The sequence below is a fragment of the Nylanderia fulva genome, unplaced genomic scaffold (genome assembly GCF_048542155.1).
Source record: "Nylanderia fulva isolate GAGA-0341 unplaced genomic scaffold, ASM4854215v1 Scaffold71, whole genome shotgun sequence".
Taxonomy (NCBI): domain Eukaryota; kingdom Metazoa; phylum Arthropoda; class Insecta; order Hymenoptera; family Formicidae; genus Nylanderia; species Nylanderia fulva.
The window spans coordinates 620,420-640,868 of NW_028190819.1; the positions used below are offsets into that span (position 1 = coordinate 620,420).

The 20,449-nt window shown below is 32.5% G+C and overlaps 4 protein-coding genes across 4 annotated transcripts; all 4 read right to left on the minus strand.

Annotated features, from left to right (window-relative positions):
• Positions 1 to 10,677: 10,677 nt before the first annotated feature.
• On the minus strand, positions 10,678 to 11,534 carry LOC146720323 (F-box only protein 21-like). Its single transcript, XM_085488765.1, has 2 exons — positions 11,325 to 11,534; positions 10,678 to 10,865 (listed from the first exon to the last, which is right to left on the minus strand). Exons 1-2 carry the CDS (start codon positions 11,413 to 11,415, stop codon positions 10,720 to 10,722), a joined length of 237 nt encoding a protein of 78 aa, XP_085344891.1. The 5' UTR covers positions 11,416 to 11,534; the 3' UTR covers positions 10,678 to 10,719.
• A 2,441-nt stretch (positions 11,535 to 13,975) lies between these two features.
• LOC146720324 (uncharacterized) lies at positions 13,976 to 15,466 on the minus strand. The gene has a single exon (XM_085488767.1). It carries the CDS (start codon positions 15,287 to 15,289, stop codon positions 14,306 to 14,308), a length of 984 nt encoding a protein of 327 aa, XP_085344893.1. The 5' UTR covers positions 15,290 to 15,466; the 3' UTR covers positions 13,976 to 14,305.
• A 38-nt stretch (positions 15,467 to 15,504) lies between these two features.
• On the minus strand, positions 15,505 to 16,830 carry LOC146720325 (uncharacterized protein F54H12.2-like). The gene has a single exon (XM_085488778.1). It carries the CDS (start codon positions 16,828 to 16,830, stop codon positions 15,505 to 15,507), a length of 1,326 nt encoding a protein of 441 aa, XP_085344904.1.
• A 389-nt stretch (positions 16,831 to 17,219) lies between these two features.
• Positions 17,220 to 18,520, minus strand: LOC146720326 (uncharacterized). The gene has a single exon (XM_085488768.1). It carries the CDS (start codon positions 18,501 to 18,503, stop codon positions 17,571 to 17,573), a length of 933 nt encoding a protein of 310 aa, XP_085344894.1. The 5' UTR covers positions 18,504 to 18,520; the 3' UTR covers positions 17,220 to 17,570.
• Positions 18,521 to 20,449: the final 1,929 nt, after the last annotated feature.

Sequence of the window (20,449 nt, forward strand, 5' to 3'; positions counted from 1 at the left end):
TCATTGGGAAGGGCCTTTCCCAAGAAAATTTAAAGTAAAGAAAAGGATAAAGAACAGAAAAATTATAGTAAAAAAGAATTTAATAGAAAAAATAAAATAGAGTGTTGGCATTGTGGAACGTATGGACATTATCGTTCGGAATGTCCTAAAATTTCAGAAGAAAAATAGAAAAGGCTCCTAAATTTCAAAGTCATTGGGAAGGGCCTTTCCCAAGAAAATTTAAAGTAAAGAAAAGGATAAAGAACAGAAAAATTCTAGTAAAAAAGAATTTAATAGAAAAAATAAAATAGAGTGTTGGCATTGTGGAACGTATGGACATTATCGTTTGGAATGTCCTAAAATTTCAGAAGGAAAATAGAAAAGGCTCCTAAATTTCAAAGTCATTGGGAAGGGCCTTTCCCAAGAAAATTTAAAGTAAAGAAAAGGATAAAGAACAGAAAAATTCTAGTAAAAAAGAATTTAATAGAAAAAATAAAATAGAGTGTTGGCATTGTGGAACGTATGGACATTATCGTTCGGAATGTCCTAAAATTTCAGAAGGAAGATAGAAAAGGCTCCTAAATTTCAAAGTCATTGGGAAGGGCCTTTCCCAAGAAAATTTAAAGTAAAGAAAAGGATAAAGAACAGAAAAATTCTAGTAAAAAAGAATTTAGTAGAAAAAATAAAATAGAGTGTAGGCATTGTGGAACGTATGGACATTATCGTTCGGAATGTCCTAAAATTTCAGAAGGAAAATAGAAAAGGCTCCTAAATTTCAAAGTCATTGGGAAGGGCCTTTCCCAAGAAAATTTAAAGTAAAGAAAAGGATAAAGAACAGAAAAATTCTAGTAAAAAAGAATTTAATAGAAAAAATAAAATAGAGTGTTGGCATTGTGGAACGTATGGACATTATCGTTCGGAATGTCCTAAAATTTCAGAAGGAAAATAGAAAAGGCTCCTAAATTTCAAAGTCATTGGGAAGGGCCTTTCCCAAGAAAATTTAAAGTAAAGAAAAGGATAAAGAACAGAAAAATTATAGTAAAAAAGAATTTAATAGAAAAAATAAAATAGAGTGTTGGCATTGTGGAACGTATGGACATTATCGTTCGGAATGTCCTAAAATTTCAGAAGGAAAATAGAAAAGGCTCCTAAATTTCAAAGTCATTGGGAAGGGCCTTTCCCAAGAAAATTTAAAGTAAAGAAAAGGATAAAGAACAGAAAAATTCTAGTAAAAAAGAATTTAATAGAAAAAATAAAATAGAGTGTTGGCATTGTGGAACGTATGGACATTATCGTTCGGAATGTCCTAAAATTTCAGAAGGAAAATAGAAAAGGCTCCTAAATTTCAAAGTCATTGGGAAGGGCCTTTCCCAAGAAAATTTAAAGTAAAGAAAAGGATAAAGAACAGAAAAATTCTAGTAAAAAAGAATTTAATAGAAAAAATAAAATAGAGTGTTGGCATTGTGGAACGTATGGACATTATCGTTCGGAATGTCCTAAAATTTCAGAAGGAAAATAGAAAAGGCTCCTAAATTTCAAAGTCATTGGGAAGGGCCTTTCCCAAGAAAATTTAAAGTAAAGAAAAGGATAAAGAACAGAAAAATTATAGTAAAAAAGAATTTAATAGAAAAAATAAAATAGAGTGTTGGCATTGTGGAACGTATGGACATTATCGTTCGGAATGTCCTAAAATTTCAGAAGGAAAATAGAAAAGGCTCCTAAATTTCAAAGTCATTGGGAAGGGCCTTTCCCAAGAAAATTTAAAGTAAAGAAAAGGATAAAGAACAGAAAAATTCTAGTAAAAAAGAATTTAATAGAAAAAATAAAATAGAGTGTTGGCATTGTGGAACGTATGGACATTATCGTTCGGAATGTCCTAAAATTTCAGAAGGAAAATAGAAAAGGTTCCTAAATTTCAAAGTCATTGGGAAGGGCCTTATAGAATCATTAGAAAAGTCAATGATGTTGTATTCTGTATTCAAAAATTTACTCAACAGAACAAATTAGAATTGATATCCGAGACCCAATATAGTGTAACTGTGTGAATATTATTATTAATAATTAAGGTAGCAAATAATTTAAGAATTATTCTGGTGAAAATACATTTAATTTATAGGCTTTCTACTTTTAATTTATAGACTGGGCAAATGCCGAGGTGGAGATTTAGGGATCCCTCGGGATGAGAGACCACGGAACAATTCTTCCCCCCCTTGTCTAAAGAATTTAAGAATGGACGGAAAAAAAACGTTCTTCAGGTAAACGTTCATTACGGGTTACAGCGACCCTGGTTTCTTCAAAAGTGTTAGGATTTCCTAGATTTGACATCTTGGAAACTGGCCATTTCCTGGATGGTGTCAATTGGAAAAACACTCGGAAAGAACACACCAAAAATATACAAATAGATCTTGTTATTTGAAGATGATTTTTCCTCAGCAAAAATATTAAAGCATCAATAATTTTCGAGTTATAAGCGTTTGAAAATTAAGAATTCTCTGTAAACTAAGCCTTGTGAAAATAAAATATTTAAAAATCCACATTCTCCAATAATTTTCAAATAGAGTTTATTTTAATAAAATTTTAATTTAAGACTTTCGGACCAATATTTTTTTTGTCTATTTCTTTACAGGGGATGTAAGAAAAAGGAACAAGGGGAATTTCTGAGATCCCAATCATAGGATTCAAATTCCTTAGTTTCCAAATTTTTTTATCTTAATCTGTCGCAATAACATCGCGTTTGGCAATTTAGTCGAGATGAATATGGTGATTTGAAAATTGGTGAGCTGACTTAAAAATATTCTTATTATTTTCAATTTAAGGTTTTCTTATAAAGATATATGATAGCAAAAATTGGAAACATGCAAAAAATGATGGCGTCCCTCGAGGTTTTGTTGAAGAAAAATCGTTTCCAAATAACGATCTACTACACTTGTATAATTTCGATGTGACATCTTATGTATAACACCCTGTATATATTTATTAGCTAGTTTTCGTATCTTTTTTTATTGATCTTATTTCTTATTATTAGAATCTTTTTATTTATTTGTTTTTTATATTATATTTAATTTTTAATATTTCTATTTATTTTATTTTTATAAAATAAATTTTTTGCATAAGTTATATGCACTGCAAAATAAATTAATAAAAACAAATTACAAAATACGAACACAAAGTGAAAGTTACCTCTGATAAAACTTTCTTTCTTGATGTTTATTATATTTGGCTGCCCCTCAGAATTTCGTGCACGTGCGTCTGAAATTATTGATATCCTCGATGGTGATATCACTGTAGCCAAAAATGACGTCTATCATCTCGTCGGGTAAAGACATTATGGTTGCCATTATGTGTAGTAGAATGTAAAAAAAATTAAATTAAATCGATTTTTACATCAAATTGTTCACGTATAATTATATTCTTATTTTAGACTAATCTACTGCAACATATTATTCTTATGTTTTACTGTTCTTCTTCTTCTTCTTTTTCAAGAAAAAAAAAACGTTGACCAAGAATATCTTTGGTGTATTTACAACGCATCAAAGAATCGTATATCCTTATTATAAACTATTACAATAATTCGAAGATGTTCTCTTTTTATTATTATATTTATATGCAATTAAATATATTTTTTTAATGTGCAATTTCGATGTTTTATGTAACTTTAGCAAAAAGAAACTCATAAGACGAGAATATTTTCATTCAGTATTGTATTGTTATACGTTCAGATCTGAGGACGGGTAGAGGGTAAAAATGCATTGTATAGGAATAGGAAATATTCAATCGTTTTCAGACTTTTGGGACACCCTGTATATGTATATACGTACAGGGTGTTCTAAACATATTTCAACTGTATATTTGTCATTTTGAACGAAACCCTAACAATAAGACTTAAAAGGTCTACAAAAGAAAATAAAACTTCTCAGGTAGTACAGTAATTCGTTTTAGAAACGTTTCATAACCAGCTCTCAGAAACGTTTATTAATTGGATAAAATTTCCACTCAAAAACGTTTAAGAAACCGTTTATTTTAGAGTTCGTTTTAAATCGCATATTGAGCAATAATTTTTGCAATGCTGTAAAATATTTTTCGCAACGTTAATATAACATTTATGAAATATTGCACAATATTTCTTATTTTTTATTTTCTTCATTTATTTGGACATTTATTTGTCCAGTTTTTAAATAACCAATTTAATCTGTTGGGATTGTATCAAAATAATTAAACTGATAAAAATAATTGATTGTAATAGTTACTTTTTGCATGCTTTATATTTTTATATAATTTTCTGATTAAAACTTAATAGCGAAATAGATAGCTCAGTTTGCGGCGCATAGCGGTAAATAAAGGAACTATGTGATTGCATTATAATATAGCAATAAACTTCTGCAATGTCTCCTATAAATATTAACTTATAATATTTGCATAATATTGTTGCAATATTTCTTATGTAGCTCAATGTTGAAATATTTATTTTATTGCAATATTTTAGCAATATTTCGTGCCGTGGAGGTATAATTTAAACGTGAAAGAAATGTTTCTTAAATTAAACAGTCAAGAAATTTAGGAAACATTTCTGAAACGTACACGTGCTACCTGGGTCGGAAAATGACAATTTGTCGATTCTATTGCACTCATTCAGGTATGTGTATAAGAATAGATCGTTAGAATAAGATCCTAAAGGTCCTTGCACAACAAAGCAACAAAGACAATAATAAAAACAAGGAATAAAAAGTGTCCAACAATTGGAAAAAAAAAATAGATATTATTTTCTGACTTATTTGATGTATTTATTATATATTTTATGTCCTAGTTTGTTTTATTTATTTTTAATTTTTTTCCATATTTTTATTGCTTATTACTTGGCATTGTGTAAGGGCTTTTAACAGGGAATCGAAGAGTTTGATTTGGTCTGACAATTTGGCCCTAAAACAGGGCAGCAGTCAAAAGATCGCTTTTATATACAGAATGTCCGAAAAATCGCCTACTCCGGAAGAGTTAAAAAAAACCAAAAACATTATAATTTAAAAAAATTATAAATAAAAATTAAAAATTGAAAATTAAATAAAAATAACAAATAAAAAGTAAAAAATAAAAATTTTTAATTTTAGAAATAATTAAGAAAGAGAAATGCCAAGCGGATTCTAAATTACAATTTTTGAACATAAAAGTAGCTATAACTCGGAAACGGCTCATTTTTAGACCTAAAAATAGATTTATTAATAATAATAATAGGGAATAATAATAAAAATAATAATAATAATAATAATAATAATAATAATAATATGAATAATAATAATAATAAAGAATAAAGATAGGCAAGAGTCGCAAATAGCATCGATTTCATTCCAAAGCAAATGCTATAAATTGTACTAATTAGTTCTTTTACACATGTATAGATATACTGAATACAATACTCGTCTCTTTTGTATTGCACGTGAAATTTAAACAAAATCGCAGAAGAGTTTTTGAAATTTTGTCTCTTTCTCCGTCCCTCTTTCTATAGCTTAACTCGAATGTATTTACAAAGAAAAGAGGAATTGCCGTGCGATTTTTTACGAAAAAGTCTTTTGTTGAATATTCAATTCATGTTATCGGTTGTCAGCGCAAGGGTTGTAAGCACCGATCGCCGATTTGGATTCACTCCTAGATTCTCCCAATTTATCCAAGACAAGCGTGCTGTCAGATCTGGAACAATTATCGCAATGTTTAATACCTTGAGAAATCATAATACATATTATGCAATTTTTATAAGCTGACACGTTGCGAGATTCATGAGATTAATTAATTTTATTTTATTTTATTAATTTAATTTTATATGTAAATATTTAATTTTCTAAATAAATGTACGTTGTAACTCGTTTTCGATAAATCTGTACAAAAACTTACATATAGAGAATTCAATCCTGAGTAACAAACGCTCGAAATTAGGCTGCGCTCTCTTATAATTCCTGAGATATTTTAAATTATAGATGTATAGCTAAAACTAATATCGAGAATTGTTGATAGTGCCTTAGAATGTTACACAAATTTCAGAAATGAGTAGAACATATATTTTCTTCGTCGTAAAAAATCATATATATTGTATATATATATATATATATATATATATATATATATATATAAATTTAACGTATAAGACGGGCAATAAGAGCCAAATCGCGGATGACAATGCGTTATCCTAACGAAACTAAATTATTTTTCGTTAGAATTAAATACCGGTGCACAAGGCACCAAATTTTTACTTGGACACGGCCAAGATTTTTAAATATGAAATAATCTCATACTTGAGATTTAATTTCAATACCCCTTTAACCCCCCTACGGAAAATAAATAAATGAATGCAAGAGAAAAATATAGATCCGAAAGTCGCTGAATCGGGAATCGAACCCGAGATGGAAGAGCAGTCGCCCGGCAAGCGAAAAGTCTCGGGTTCGATTCCCGATTCAGCCGACTTTTGGACCAATATTTTTTTTGTCTATTTCTTTACAGGGGATGTAAGAAGAAGGAACAAGGGGAATTTCTGAGATCCCAACCATAGGATTCAAATTCCTCAGTTTCCAAAAATTTCTAAATATTAATTTGTCGCAATAACATCGCGTTTGGCTCTTAATCGAGATAAAGAGGAGTTTTTTGAAAAATAATTTAGTTTCGTTAGGATAACGCATTGTCATCCGCGATTTGGCTCTTATTGCACGTCTTATACGTTAAATTTATATTTATATATTACAGAGCCTTGTTAAACTCTTAAATATATATATATATATATATATATATATATATATATACAAGGTGTCCGGTAACTAACGGACCAACGATTACAAATGGATTCTTTAGTCAATTTTGGAATGATTTTTCCTCAGCGAAAATGTCGAAAAAGGTCATCATTTTTTACAACTAAGTCTCAAATAAAAATTTTATTATAATAAACTCTACTTAAAATTAACTGAAGAATGTAATTATGTTAGACTTTTAACTTCAAAACGTTTAGTTTTCGAAAAATCTATTTTTTACAACCACTTATTATTCGAAAATTATTGACTTCTCAACATTTTTACTAAAAAAAAATCGTCTCCAAATTGGCCAAAGAATCCGCCCTTAATCATTGGTCCGTTAGTTACCGGACACCCTGTATATATCACCATAACATAAAAATGATATAAAATCGTATTAATTATAAGCACTAAATTATTATTTATATTTTTATTATAAAATTAATGCATGATCGGAAGAGGGAGTTTTCTTTTTTCCTGCGTCGCCACTTTCAAAATTTTAACATATCTCTAATTTATTTTTTATTTAAAATTAAAATTAAAATCATATTTGAATTGAGTTAAATTTTTTGCAGGTTGAGAAAACAGAAAGAGATTCTCCCCTGCACATCTCTATTAATTTAGATATGCAAACGTGCGACTAATATAAAATTTATGTTCGATAAGTCAATATTATTACTATTAACACTTGTTATATCAACTTTATTCATTAATAAATAAATTTTTGTTAATAAATAATTTTTGTAATAAATAATAGACAAGGACTAAAATTTTTTAAAAATTATATTCAGATTTTGTATATATCATAAAATTTTCTTACTCAGAAATAAACTCTCTATGTCAAGATGCTGTTTCTTTTGTAAAATTTACCATTTATAAATTACAGATTAAAAAAAAAATTACAAAAAGTTTGTTAAATAATGTCTTCTTTGAAATAATTTTTTTGGAAACAATTGACGGCAAATACGTAGTTTATAAGACAGATAAAAACACATTTAATTCTCTCGTTTTAATTCAATATTAAATAAAGAATCTTGTATAAATATTTATTTATCTATTTCATGTATAAATTATTAAGCTACAATTATTCAATATTACAACTTACGCAAAAAATACAGTCATTCGAAAATAATAAAATAAACGTTTCGACCGCGCACGCGGTCTTCTACACTATTCTACAGTATACTTATTAAAATACAAAATCATAAAAAAATTTCACATAATATCGAATTAAATTTTAGTTATTCAGTGTCGAGATTAATGAACAAAAAAATGGGTTAAATTTAAACAAAGATACTGAGTTACTCAGCGAGTCGTATTTTGATATTTTGGATAAATTAACGAACAATAAATAATAATAAGACAAATAGGACATTAACGGTTTAAACATAGATATTAGATCATATATAAACACGCACACTCTTCGATCAAGTAAAGTTTAAAATGAGGTGTCTTTTTATATTGTTGGTTTGTATTGTGTCATCTTCAATAACTTTTTCAAAATAACGTGGTTAAAATTGTCAAGAAGGACAATGTCAAGTAAGCATATTGCTAATTGTTGGGGATATATATTGTAATTTTGACATATGTTAATCGTTAATTTTTTATTAATCGCAGCGCCTACAGAACGTTTTAATTTCTCGCATATTAACGATGAAACTCTTCGAGATCTGATTAAAATCAAAGATCATATCGAGGCGAACATTGTTGGACATGACGGATTAAAACACGCGTTAACTGCTCATAAACTCTCGACTCTGAATAACTAAAATTAAATTCGATATTATGTGAATTTTTTTATCATTTTGTATTTTAATGATTATACTGAAGAAGACCGCGTGCGGTCGAAACGTTTATTTTATTATTTTAGAATGACTGTACTTATTGCGTAAGTTGTAATATTGAATGATTGTAGCTTAATAATTTATACATGAAATAAATGTTATTGGACTGAACAACTCTAATAATTACTCGATAAGTTGGTTTTTCATTTATCACTTTTTGTATTTCAATATACGAGCGAAACTTTGTATCAATTGATTTTTAAATAGTTTATTTTAATTATAAAAGTTTTTGAAATTAAAATTAAACATATCAGTTTCTGAACAAATCCGATTCCTGAATAAAAATAGGCATTCTTTATTTTTATTTAGGTAAACTTTTATTTTGAAGAAAAAATTTATACGTCAAAATTTATACATTTTAGCGAGAAGAATACTTATCGCATACGAAATTTAATTGTATTATTTGAGTTATGAATTTAAAAGATGTTTAATATCATAAAAACGCATATTTTTATTCATGAATTAGTTCATGTATCTTAATGGCATATAAATATAAAATTTTTATATAAATGATTAAATATTACATTATTTTAATTTATATAAACTTATTTGGCGTCTAGTTTTATGCAACTTTAGCAAAAAAAAACGAAGAAAAGGAACACAGAAAGCGATAATATTTTCATTTAGGTGTACTGTTCAGATCTGTGGAAGAATAGAGGGTAAAAATGATTGTATAGGAAATATTCAACCATTTCCAGACTTTTGGGACACCCTGCATATATGTATATATATTTGCTTGATTTGTTTTTAGTGTATTTGTAAACGATTATTGTATACACAAATTTGAAAACTCCAAAATGTTTTTGTCACATTATATGATAATATGTCATAAAGAAATATATTTAAGACAATTTGATACATGCAGACTTCATCTGTATATTTTCAACGGATACATCTTATCGCAATTTTTTCTTTTATTTAATTAGAAACATCTTGTACGCTATTTTTGTATCTTTAAAAATAACGAAGATACTCCAAGTGGTCAAATTATTGGTTCAACCTGTATAAGAATGAATATATTAATAGTTTTATAAATATATTAATATATTTTGATGACAAATTATAATCGATAATAAAAATATTAAAATTCAATGTGTGTGTTTCAAGTATATTCAACGGATTGTGGCAATAATATTTAACTGTAAAATCAGTAATAATTGTACATGTGTAATTTTTAGAGAAATTCTATTTAGGTATTTTGTATTGCAATTTTTTGAAAGAATTCTTGAGAAAAATAGAGACATTTATGTATACATACCTAAATATATACACACACATTTCAGAATTACATGTAATATATTTATCTTTATTATGTTAGTTTTCAGATATTATATATATGTTTCGAAGTTGACAGTGTTGGGTAGTATCTAGATACAGTATCTAGATACATTTTGTGTATCTGGTAAGGAAGCTTACGAAAGTGTATGTCCAAAATTTAAAATGGCGGATTCAACATAATGATTAAAATTACAAAAATTCTTCTGGTTTGAAACGCTCTGCAGTTAGCCAAGAAAAATTATAGTTTTCAGAGTTTACTGCAGACCGATTTAAAACCCGTTTCTGTACATATTTTAATGGGATGCTTGATTAAAGTAAGTCTCTTTACATTTTACTATTTGGGGTGCTTATCTCTAATAGAAATTTGTCATTAGTAGCGCCAATTTATCACCTATTTCGAGTACTTAAACACTTATTTCGAGTACTTAAATTACGGTATATCAATATTTTAAGTACTTGAAATAAATGATTAATTGGTATTACTAGTGATAAATTTCTACAAGAGATTTACAGTGAGAGACTTTTTTCTGATTTCTATTTTAAAAATCACCCTTTATCATGAGATGTAATCGCCATATTGGATCCGCAATTTTGGATTTTGTAATTTTGACATCACATTCGGAATCAACTGTACTAGAACCCCTTTGGAAGTATTTTTTCTTCTAAATTAAATGATTGCTTTCTGTCTATGCTTGACCGCTAACGTCAGAGGGTGGTTTTTACCCTTAAACCATTGCCGAAATAAAAAAATACGTGTCGATTATTTTTAAATGTATATCAAGATACATTTTAAATGTATCTTACCCAGCATTGGAAGTTTAAGGGCAATCGGTTGAACAAGAAAAATTCTTGTTCTATACGTTGGCAGTTATAGCAGAATCTTGAGGGTAAAGTCTTGCCAACCTTTTATTTGGTACGTAATGTGCACCGTTAAATCCATGAAAATAACGACCTATTTCGTTATTCTCGATCCATTGCGGCGTTGTTAATTCCAAAAAGTCTAAAATACAAAGTGCAGCTTAAAATGATAATGTAAATTAGAATCTATTCTTTTTAATTGATTAGAAGCCGCACATATGAATGATATTTAAGTCTCGAGTTGAGGTTTAATTCCAAGTAACTCTTAGCATCGTATCAAGCAAAATTCATGTGTACAACACAATTATTCAGTTACAGCAAAAAATTTATTTCGTTATCACTGACACTATTATCTGCTTACACTCTTTTAATCAGTTAAATTCAAATTTCTATTCAATATATATATATATATATATATATATAAATTTCAAAATTTTTAATAACAGTTTAATAACTACGATATAAACAACATAATCAGTAAAATATAGATAATAAAATAAAAAATAGAAATAAATAAGTTAAAAGCTACCAGGGGATGCATGAGTTCGTAGAATAACTAAATATAATTTTAAATAAAAACATATTTTAATGATATTCATACCTTCTCCCACATAACAAAGTTCGTTATAGTTGTTAAGAATTATGTAATATGTGTTGTGCTCTTGATAATTATGACAGTAATTTATCGGCATTAACCATTTGTGCTCACGTGTCAAGCAGAATCCAACCCTACATTTAAGTCTTTTTGTTTCTTTTTTGATGAACTTAATATGTTCATCTTTGTGTCGATGCCATCCGATTATTACACCTGTACAACTATTAACACCATTTGTATGTTTTACTATCATTCCAACCGCAAATTTTACGTTTTCCCGACTTATATTCATTTGTTTGTTCAAGTGTATTTGGAACTGGAAAATATAATATTCGATTTTAAATGATTTTTCTTGTCATTTAATTCCTAAACAGATTTTTATAGCACGTTAAATTACAGTACATACCACTTAAATTATAGATATTTTTAACTTGTATGTAAATGTATGTAATTATCAGAGAGAGTTCTCAAATAAATTATATATATATATATATATATATATATATATATAGCACTATATAATACATGTATATATACATACAATGTATATATATATATATATATATATATATATATATACATTGTATGTATGAATACATGTATTATATAGTGCTTAACATACCGTAATTTCTTCGCAGGATTTCCATTTATGCGGATTAGACAAAGGATGTATACAAAAATAGAAATTTTTTGTTATATTCATATATATTTTCATCAACTTTACCATTATCTGAAAATAATAAAAAAGAAATGAAAATTAAAGAAGACAGCAGTTTCAGCCTACGTATAAAGCGTGTCTCATTGATTCACATTTTTACGAACATATTAATTAAATTAGTGTTAAAATTAATAGAAATTATATATGTATGATATAGTAATTTTTACCTCTTTAGATGTTACAATTAAGTTATAATTTTCAGAATTGTCATTTGTCAAAGGCTGACTGTAAAAAGAATTTTGGATATTCTTAGAAAATTTGTTAAAGCACCTTATTTGGTCCGGGTTTCTGGTTTTGCGAACAATAAAGAATTATGTATATATACATGTGTGTATATAATAAGAGAAATACTGGAAGGTATAGATAATTTTAAATCTAATATTACACTTACAATTTCCAAAGTAAAAGAAACTTGCAATTTTTGTCGTCTCTCAGTACTATACAATCTATACCAAGTCTTTTGGCCACACTTTTACATATTATTAATACAATTATTTCTTCGCCACATTTTGCTTCTAAGACCTGCGTCAAAAATCACAAAATACAGAAATTAATTAAAGTGCAAATATTAGATCCTTTAATTTAAATATATATTATAAAAGTTATATATATAAAACTAACATTATCTATACATAAATATTTTATGTCGGAGTGTTTGCCGCATAATTGAAAGTTTAATTTGGTAAATATATATTCATGAATTGTATTCATAATCTCCATTGATTCTATTTCGTTCCAATGATTTTCAAAGACCATAAGATGGTTATTTTTCCAACGGAAAAAAATTTCATTGGCTGTCGAGTGTATCGAATGTACGGGATATTCTCTTTTGAGAGAATTCAGCACATTCGTAACCATATTATCAATTGATGTTTCTATAGACTCATAAAGGACATCCTCTTCGGGTTTAATCCATTGTGCCAGAGCAGTAACAATCTTTTCGAAAATACCTTCTTTAAGAAACATTTTTTCCGCGAAAAGTTGCTTTAAATGCGAAATAATTTGAAAATGCAATATCTTTCGGTTAAATCGCAATCAGTTCTGAAAAAATTAATACTGTGCAATAAGTACATTAATTTATAAAAGTAGTATAATGGCAGGTATGGCCCGTCAAAACAAACCCCCACCACCGACCCGTCTGGCGCCGGGTCTTATCTTATCTTTCCCCCACCACCGGCGTCTGGCTTTTCCGAGTGTGGGTGTTAGGGGGAAAGGGTGTTGGGGGAAAAAAAAATGGCGACTGGCCCCGAAAGGTGGGGATGAGAATTTTTATTTTTTATTTTTTCTGATTTTCTCTGGATTTGAACCCGGGACCTCCGTGTTTCCGAGCAGGGTCCTAGTATGTTGAGCTAAACGAGATCTTACTAGTCTAAGGATTAGATGTGGTATTTAAGCTAAAGTTGCGTAGAGTACGGCATGGGGGTTCGGGTATACGTATGGCAAGGATAGCTCGTCGAATCAAATGGTCGATATTGGACGGGGGTGGGGTAAAAACAGTTCGGGTATACGTATGGCAAGGATAGCTCGTCGAATCAAATGGTCGATATTAGACGGGGTGGGGTAAAAACATTTTGGCCAAGAAAAGCGTCGTGCGGTCGACCGGTGGCAGGTAGTAGCTGACAATGGCGTAGGGTAATAAAAAAGAACACGCAAATATTTGTACAGGCGAGCATTCCGACTCGCGTCACGATAAAAAATAATAATACATCGTCGTAGATTAGAAAGATGTCAGATAAAATTTTATTTTAAAATAACTCGCTGCTTAATGAAGGTAAACAGGAACATGCATGTGGAGGAAATTTCTGGAAAGAGGAAGTGAAAGAAAATTGAACAATAGTTTTAAAAGTACAAATATGGATTATATTTAAAATATTTTTACAGAACAAAATTTATTTATTCATACTAAAATTCATATTATATATTGTTATGATTCGCTTGTTTTTTGTGAGTAAAAATTTTACGAAATAAGTGTATGATTAAACGATCGTTATATTCACAATCTTCGGAAAAAAGAGCGAGAAACTGATTAAGATTATAACCGCTGCACATATAATATAAAAATACACAGCAGTATTGTCCGCAAGTCTTAGAAAAAATTCCTTGTAATTGTTGAATATTCCAACGATGGATGATGGAGTTTCGTCGAAGTCGGATGAGAAATCCTGGATACAAGGGGGGCAATCCGTAGCTGTCGAAATAAGTGGCTGTACCGTGTTCATCGAGGTAGAAGGCGATCCAATGTTCTCCAGGTCGATCGTGATTGTCGGTGTTAGCGACGATAGCCGTCGACCTCGTCCACACCCTCGGAACTCTGTCGGCTGCATAGACTCCAACATGTCTGGCATCGAGATGATGCAATGCTTGTAGAATTTCGCGAGAGTTCATTTTTTTTTTGTCCCGAATACGAACGAGTGTACGGTATTATTTGAACAATACCGGTTTTTACCTCTTTCGATAATGCGTCTTCTTCTATCTTGAGTTGTTTTGAGAGGTTTTCAATGTCAGTTTGCGTCGAGATGGAAATTGTTTCGTTCTTGTCCGTCAACGTCGATGACGATTCAGAAATCACAAATCTCTCTTCTTCTTCTTTTTCAATCTGCTGTTCGTTGCTTTGCTGATTTTTTTCCTCTATTTGTATTTTAGTTATATTCTCATTTACATCGCAAGAAACGGCGGTTTCGTATTTATCGTCGCTATCGTCGAAAGTAATTTCCCAACTTTCGTCAGAACTACAAGTAGCTTCAGTAGAGGTTGAAACGTTCTCGCAATTATTTTGCGCACTTAGCCAGCATTTTAATTTATAAGCATTGTATAACGCGCAATGAAAGGTTCCAAATTTTCGAATCCCGTGATGACCGCAATATTGTACGATATCCTCCTCATCCGGTAGATTTTTAAATGCTGGTGAGGTACCCTCCAAATTATTTATATCTCTGGAAAGTAAATTCCTCAAGTAGTTTGCTTTTTCGTTACCTCTGACGTAAATGCAGCGCGCGTGTCTTGCAATTTCGCGGAGATACGAGGTAAAATATTTCGGATTAACTGAGCCGTCGAACCACTCGATGCCGTGATAATTTCGTGAGAGCCAATTGTTTTCTCGTCTTGCTTTTGCGGGTAATTTTCCAAACGCGTATGGTGGCATCATAATCCAGTGCTCGACAATCGGAGTATCGATCGCGACAACGGCGACTTCCTTCGCGATAAATTTATTGGCTTCATCGCGGAAACCTTGTATGTCGACGACTATGTCCATATTGTGAGATTTTCGTTGATGAGGTACAAGCTCTTAGCGAAACGTGCGCGTTTGGTTGTGTCTCGTACAAAACTGAATTTATTCTAGCGCGTTACATAGTTTCCACTCCGTGAAAAGTGTCATCGAAATTTCCAAAGGAAGAGGAGGGGGAAAATTTTCTAATCGCGTATTACATTACGGTGTATGAATACATGTTGGTGAACGAGTGTTAAAAGCTAACCGGAAAAATCGACGATAACTTGACGCGATGCATCGATTTCTATGACATTATCGAATTCGGCGTAAACGATACAATTAATTGTTTCGGTGAGCGCCTTCTCGAATCTCGCTTCTAACCGTAGACTTCCGTGTTTCACGAGATTCCAATGACCGGCGCAATTAGCGGATAGATCGGGTGTAAGATCAAAAGCGAATAACGTATATCCCCGAGAATAATCATCTCTACTTATAGAATTTCCCTCGTTCAAAAAATGGATACCCGTCCCTGAGAAGAGCGTATGATAAGCTTCGATGTAAAGCGGTTCGCGAGACGAGAAAACCGGTTGTAACGGTCTACTGGGTATTTGTGTACCGTCGACGTATAGCGAGAAGAAATTTATTCCGTAATTTTGGAAATTAAACGGATTCAATTTTCTGTCACCGTTAAACGCTTTATTATCGACGAAACCTACTATTATTCGTTTCGGCAATTGTCCCAGTATTACATTATCTAACGATTCACCCACAACCCCGCTGTGAATCGTGAATGTTTTAATTTCAACTCTCGTAAGCGGATACTTGGCGGTAACTTTGCTCAGCATTCTAGCATGCGCTAGTAATACTCCGGAGCTTATTTTCGCTCTTCTCACCATTAGACTTGCATCGAGTATACGAATTTTCGACGTGCAATTAGTTTCTATAAAACAAAACGTATCTTTCGAACGCACGAGTCTCAACCGCACCTCGACGCCATTAATTAAGAATTTATCCTGATTGAAAACGTCGCAATGGAGGTGACCTATAAGATCTAGCGCGCGCCCTCCGCGTATGTAACGAGCTCGTCTCGCTATAGCGGTATTGCCTTCCGCTCCTGCCGTATCGTCCATGTGTCCGGGTGTATCCGCATCCCATAAGCACGAGGTTAGATGGGAAGTTTTTGCGGGCGATGAATAATTTAACAATGCTTCGATGTACGCGCGGTACGCATAAGCGTTGTTTGGAGGCGACACGAGCTTTTGATTGAAATACACGTCGATTTGATTGAAGATGGAATGAAGAAAATGATTTACGGGGCCCACGTTGACGCCTGATCCGGCGGCGAGACCGGGTAGCGGCTCGGTTTCTACGCGTACCCGAAGACTTAGTAACGTGTGTGTGAGATCTAAATATTCTTCTCCGTGACCCGGGATGACGAATTCTAGCGGGGAGTCGTCCGAAAGCGAGGTCACGGGTTTGTAATGAATCCATTGCGAACTTTCGATGCTAGTTTGCGTGGGCGGTAAAGAGAAGAGATCGAGCTCGCTCTTTAAACACTCGCTCGAGTGTGTGTGAAGAAATGACATTCTTTTCTATCGTCGCCCGCTCTACCAGCGTTATTGTCACGGACAAGCGTATTTAGAAATAATGGTGATTATGAAAATATATCGTATACTGTGCGCTTTTTACCGCTACTAGCTTTACGCCGTTTCGCGGACGATTTGAGCCTTTTTACAGTCGAGCGATTTTTCCTCGTATTATTTTTAGTTTTTTTTGTATTTGTTCTTTTTTTCCCACGAGACTTGATTTTCGATAAACTTTTTTTCTTATTTGTCTTACGCCGTTTACGCGACACGGTTACCGAGGATTTAGCGACGTGAGTCTTAAGCCTGCCGAAAGGAAACTGCGCTACATGAATTTTTTCATCTGATTTATATCCCGTACCCTTCATTAGACTACTTATTTTTTCCCTAGCTTTTCTCTTAAGATTGTCACGCGATTGTTCAAAACGATGTTTGACAGCTACCTTTAACGGCATTTTATTTTCAACATCCTCGATTATATTAACCCCGGCCCGCAAAGCTTCTTTACCCACTGCCCCTAGACCTCTAGTTAAATAAGGCAATACACGTCTGAACATTCCTCCGAGAAAACTACCTATTCCATGACCTCGTTGATAGGGTGAACCGACAAAAACTCGTGGAATTCCGCCACCGCGAGTTCCACCGTTTTGTAATTCGTTATAATACTCCGAATAATAATCCATATTAATGAACAAATCCCTTCTTTCTTATCAAAAAAATCTTTACAGAGTATTTTTAAAAATCTAATCGATACGTTTGAAATGTAAAGTCACCGTTAACGTGCCGGATTCAAATGGTATTTTGTTTCCAGTATCGTCTTTTATATCGATTTCAATCCGTCGGAAATTTGTTAGGCGCAGCGGGATATAATGCAGAGGTGAGAAATGTTTTACCTGATTCGTTCCATATTCGTAATCGCGCCCACCCCCTGTGACAGGCACTATTCGGAGAAGAGGAGTTTGCACATCTCCTGTTATGTAAGGTTCGCAAATATCACAATAAACGAACAGTTTATCGGGAATACCCCGCGCCAAACTACACGCTTCGTAACCATAGAATCCCTCGTCACGTACTCCATTTTCGTCAAGAAAACCGAGTTTAAGAAAAATTGAAGTAGATTTTTCTTTGGAATTAAGCTTAGATGTCGTGAGCATAGAACAATAGATACTTTCCCCCTTAGGAGCGTTATAAAGAAAATCAGCTAAACCGATCATTTGCAAAAGTCTATCGGAAAAATGCATATAATGAATCAGATTGCAACCAGCAGGACACGCGAGGGAGAACAAAATACTACCGCCTGTAAATTTTTCTTGCTTCAAACGAAAATGGGAACCGACTTCTTTGCATGACGAATTAATCATGGAGACGAGCTCTTCCATGTTATTATAAATGCCGCACGGTATTGAGGCTTCCTTCGAAGTTAACACCTCATCTTTTTTATTTTTCTCTTTAACTTGAGAGTCGATATCGACGAAACTGACAATGAGTATATTTTCTCCGCGCCTTACATGAAAAAAGGTATTAGGGAATTGGATTTTGCTCAACGCGACTTCCCAGTCACCGTGTAAGTGCAGCGATTGAGGTAATTCCGTAATGAACGACGAGGTTTTATTGTCGGGGAAATAGCGCATGCTGCTATTGCTTGGAAGAACCAGAAGAAATTGATCCGCCCTCATTTCGAAGAATAGTTAAATTCGAAGCGGGTATCCAGGAGTTAAATTTAGAAGGATAACCTTGCCAGCTAACTAATAATTGTTTATTGCTACCGCGTCCCCTGCTTTTTATCACACGATCGACGATAAATTCCTCGTCGCGTAAGTCTTTAATAACCGGTGCTAATTCTTGTTCGTAAAAAATTCCGTCTATAACTTCACCCGATAAATCGCTTAATTCATATACGCGGGGTTTTCTCCATTCGAGAACTCGATGAATTCGAAATATCTCCTCGCTCCACTTCGCTTCGTATCCTTTCTCGAAGATTACTTTTGCTCTACTGACGCGTACGAGATCGTCCACGCGATATTTAGCCTTTTGTTTACGCCCACGCTTCTTTTTCTTTTCTTTATCGTTATCCCATCGTCGTTTCATATTTTCACACGCGGTACGAGCATTTTCTCGCGTAACGACAGCGGGTTGCATTTTGATGGTGGAATGACGGGTATGATTGTAAGCGTGAACAATATCTTGTAAAACATCAAAGTAACGACGTGTATTTTTATGCGTAAAATAACGCCACATCCGCTCTTTGAGTGTTCTATTAAATCGTTCCACTATAGACGCTTTAATAACGGGATTGCGCGTTACACGAAAACGGATGTCTTTTTCTTTTAAGAAATTTTGTACAGGGCGGGCGATAAATTCTTTGCCTTTGTCGGTCTGTAAGTATACAGGTAGTCGACCCTCGTTTCTGGAAAATATTTGTTGAAAGGCCTTTATTACACAGTTGGCTGTTTTGTCACGTAAAGGTTCTACCCAAACAAATTTACTAAGCACATCGATAACCGTTAGTAGATAAGAATAACCGTCATTATAGCTCTTGAGATTACGAAGATCGATCAAATCGGCTTCCCATAAATCATCGATATTTGTTACGTTATAATGTAAACGAGGAAATTTTCGTCGTACCGGACGATGCAGCGTGTATGCATCCTGCGATTTAAGCCACTCGACGACTTTGTTACGCGTAAAATTCGGTTTAACGGCTCGCGATAAATTGTCCACCGCAGAGTAGCCTGCATAATGCGAGGGGTCGTAATACAATTTTTCGAATTCCATTAATTGAGATTTATCCAATCGAGTAAACCTCTTCTTCTCTTTGACGGAGAAACTACGCTATGTGCTAATGTTCTATCGTCGTCACCGTCGTCGTCACCGTCCTCGTCGGCGGATATGAATTGCGTATCTTCTTCGGTTTCACTCGCTTCGTCTAACCTGTGACTGTACGATTTTGAACGTGTGATCGGAGTGGAGGACCCGCGAGGTAACGCGGAAGTAATATAGCGAGATCGCGCGCCTGCTTTTAATAACTTTTGATTTCCTATGAGACGCGGTGACGTACCTATGTCACGTAGTAATCGAGCAAACTGATTTCTTCCGGATGCTTCTACCGTTTTTCTCTCGCGTACCGCATCGTTTATAAGTTCCGCGATATTCGAACCCTCCACAATGTCACCGTCTATGGTTACGAGCCCTTGTCTATTCCAGCTAATTTTAGATGACGGAGTATCGAGCAGATGCTTCATTAGTAAGCGTGCTTTACTACGATAACTTTTCGGAACACTATTAAGGGGATCCTAAATGATGTTTTTACCGACCGAATGCGAGAATATTTATTTTTTTCATATAACTTTTTATTGACTATACTGATCAATAAATCCTATTCCACGATTAAAGTACTTATAAAAACGGACCGCGCTAGCTATGTTTGCATATATAAATCATATAAAAATCAAAAATTACAGTTTTGTTATCGGCTGCTTTGTGTCAGTTCGTAATAATACTTATTTAATAAAAAAAGTTTTGCAGTTTGTCTGTGCATGAAATATAGTATGCGCGGTAAGGATTATATGAAGAAATATTAGTAAGCAATTAAAAGTGAGATTGCAAGTCTAATAAAAAAGTT